Here is a 1,001-nt window from a genome sequence, read left to right on the forward strand (position 1 = left end):
CCCGGCCCAGCTCCGTGAGCAGCCAGGGCTAGGGTGGAGGGCTCTGGAGCATCCTTGAGGGCAAGGGCTGCAGCTCATGGAGCCACCCAGGGCTGTGAGGGTGCCTCAAGCACCTGCCCCAGCACAGGGACAGCTGAGGACCTGCAGAAAGGGGTGAGGGGGTGTGCACAGTGTGAGGGGGGCTCAGTCAGCCCTGAAACCAAGGTCCCAGGAATCAGGGTGTGCGTGGCCCTGGCAGAGGTGCTGCTGGGCTGTGTGAGGTGGGGGATGAGGAGGGAGGAAGAGCTGGCAGAGCTGGGCAGCTGCTGTCCTAGAGCACCAGGGCCAGGCTGCAGAGCAACGGGGAGAGGCAGGCGCGCTCTGCCCTCCAGCATCCTTCCCCCCAACAAGTCTTGCTCCTCCTCCAGCCTTAAAGCCATGCACCACCCCACCAGCTTGAGAACTCCTCAGCTCATTTCACATGAGAAGAGCAGGGTTGGAAGCCCAGAGAGCTCTCCCTGGCCCACCCACGTACCGGTGACTCTCCCATCACCCTCTCGCCGTTGTTGATCCTCATGACCCCTTTGCGCCCATTCCTCTCCAAGGAGACACTGATCCAGGTGTTGAGGGGAACAGGCTCCCTGCTCCTGGGGGGAGAAGAGAGGAGAAGACACACAGGTGACAGCTCTGTTGTCACCAACACAGTGCTGTCAACCTCCCCTGACCAGCCTGGGCTGCCCAGGTCACCACAGCTTGAACCAGCCTGGGCTGCCCCAGCTCCCAGCCACACAAGACAGCCCAGCAGCAGCCTGGGCAAGAAGCACCAGCCAGGGGCAAGCCCAGCTCTGCCCTGTCCCATGGAGGGGCAGCCAACCAAGGGCCATTGATGCCAAAAGCCAAGGCCAGGATGAAGCCTGCTCCACTTCATTCCCTTATGGTTTTCCAGGGAGGAGAGCTCAAAGGCCACACTGGATGCCAAAAGCCACCCCTGTCCCTCAGAGAATCACAGAGTGGTTTGGGTT

General features: G+C 61.9%; 1 protein-coding gene across 1 annotated transcript in view; it reads right to left on the reverse strand.

Moving 5' to 3' along the window:
• Positions 1 to 626, reverse strand: part of LOC103769209 (agrin-like) — a gene marked incomplete at its 5' end in the record, with an annotated part of 10,788 nt that extends 10,162 nt beyond the window's left edge. Inside the window, one exon of the mRNA XM_008936386.1 lies at positions 515 to 626. Within this exon, the coding sequence (XP_008934634.1) occupies positions 515 to 626 (112 nt within the window). The remainder of the gene's footprint in view (positions 1 to 514) is intronic.
• Between the last annotated feature and the right edge of the window lie 375 nt (positions 627 to 1,001).

This window comes from Merops nubicus, unplaced genomic scaffold (assembly GCF_000691845.1).
Source record: "Merops nubicus isolate BGI_N331 unplaced genomic scaffold, ASM69184v1 scaffold48122, whole genome shotgun sequence".
Lineage (NCBI taxonomy): Eukaryota > Metazoa > Chordata > Aves > Coraciiformes > Meropidae > Merops > Merops nubicus.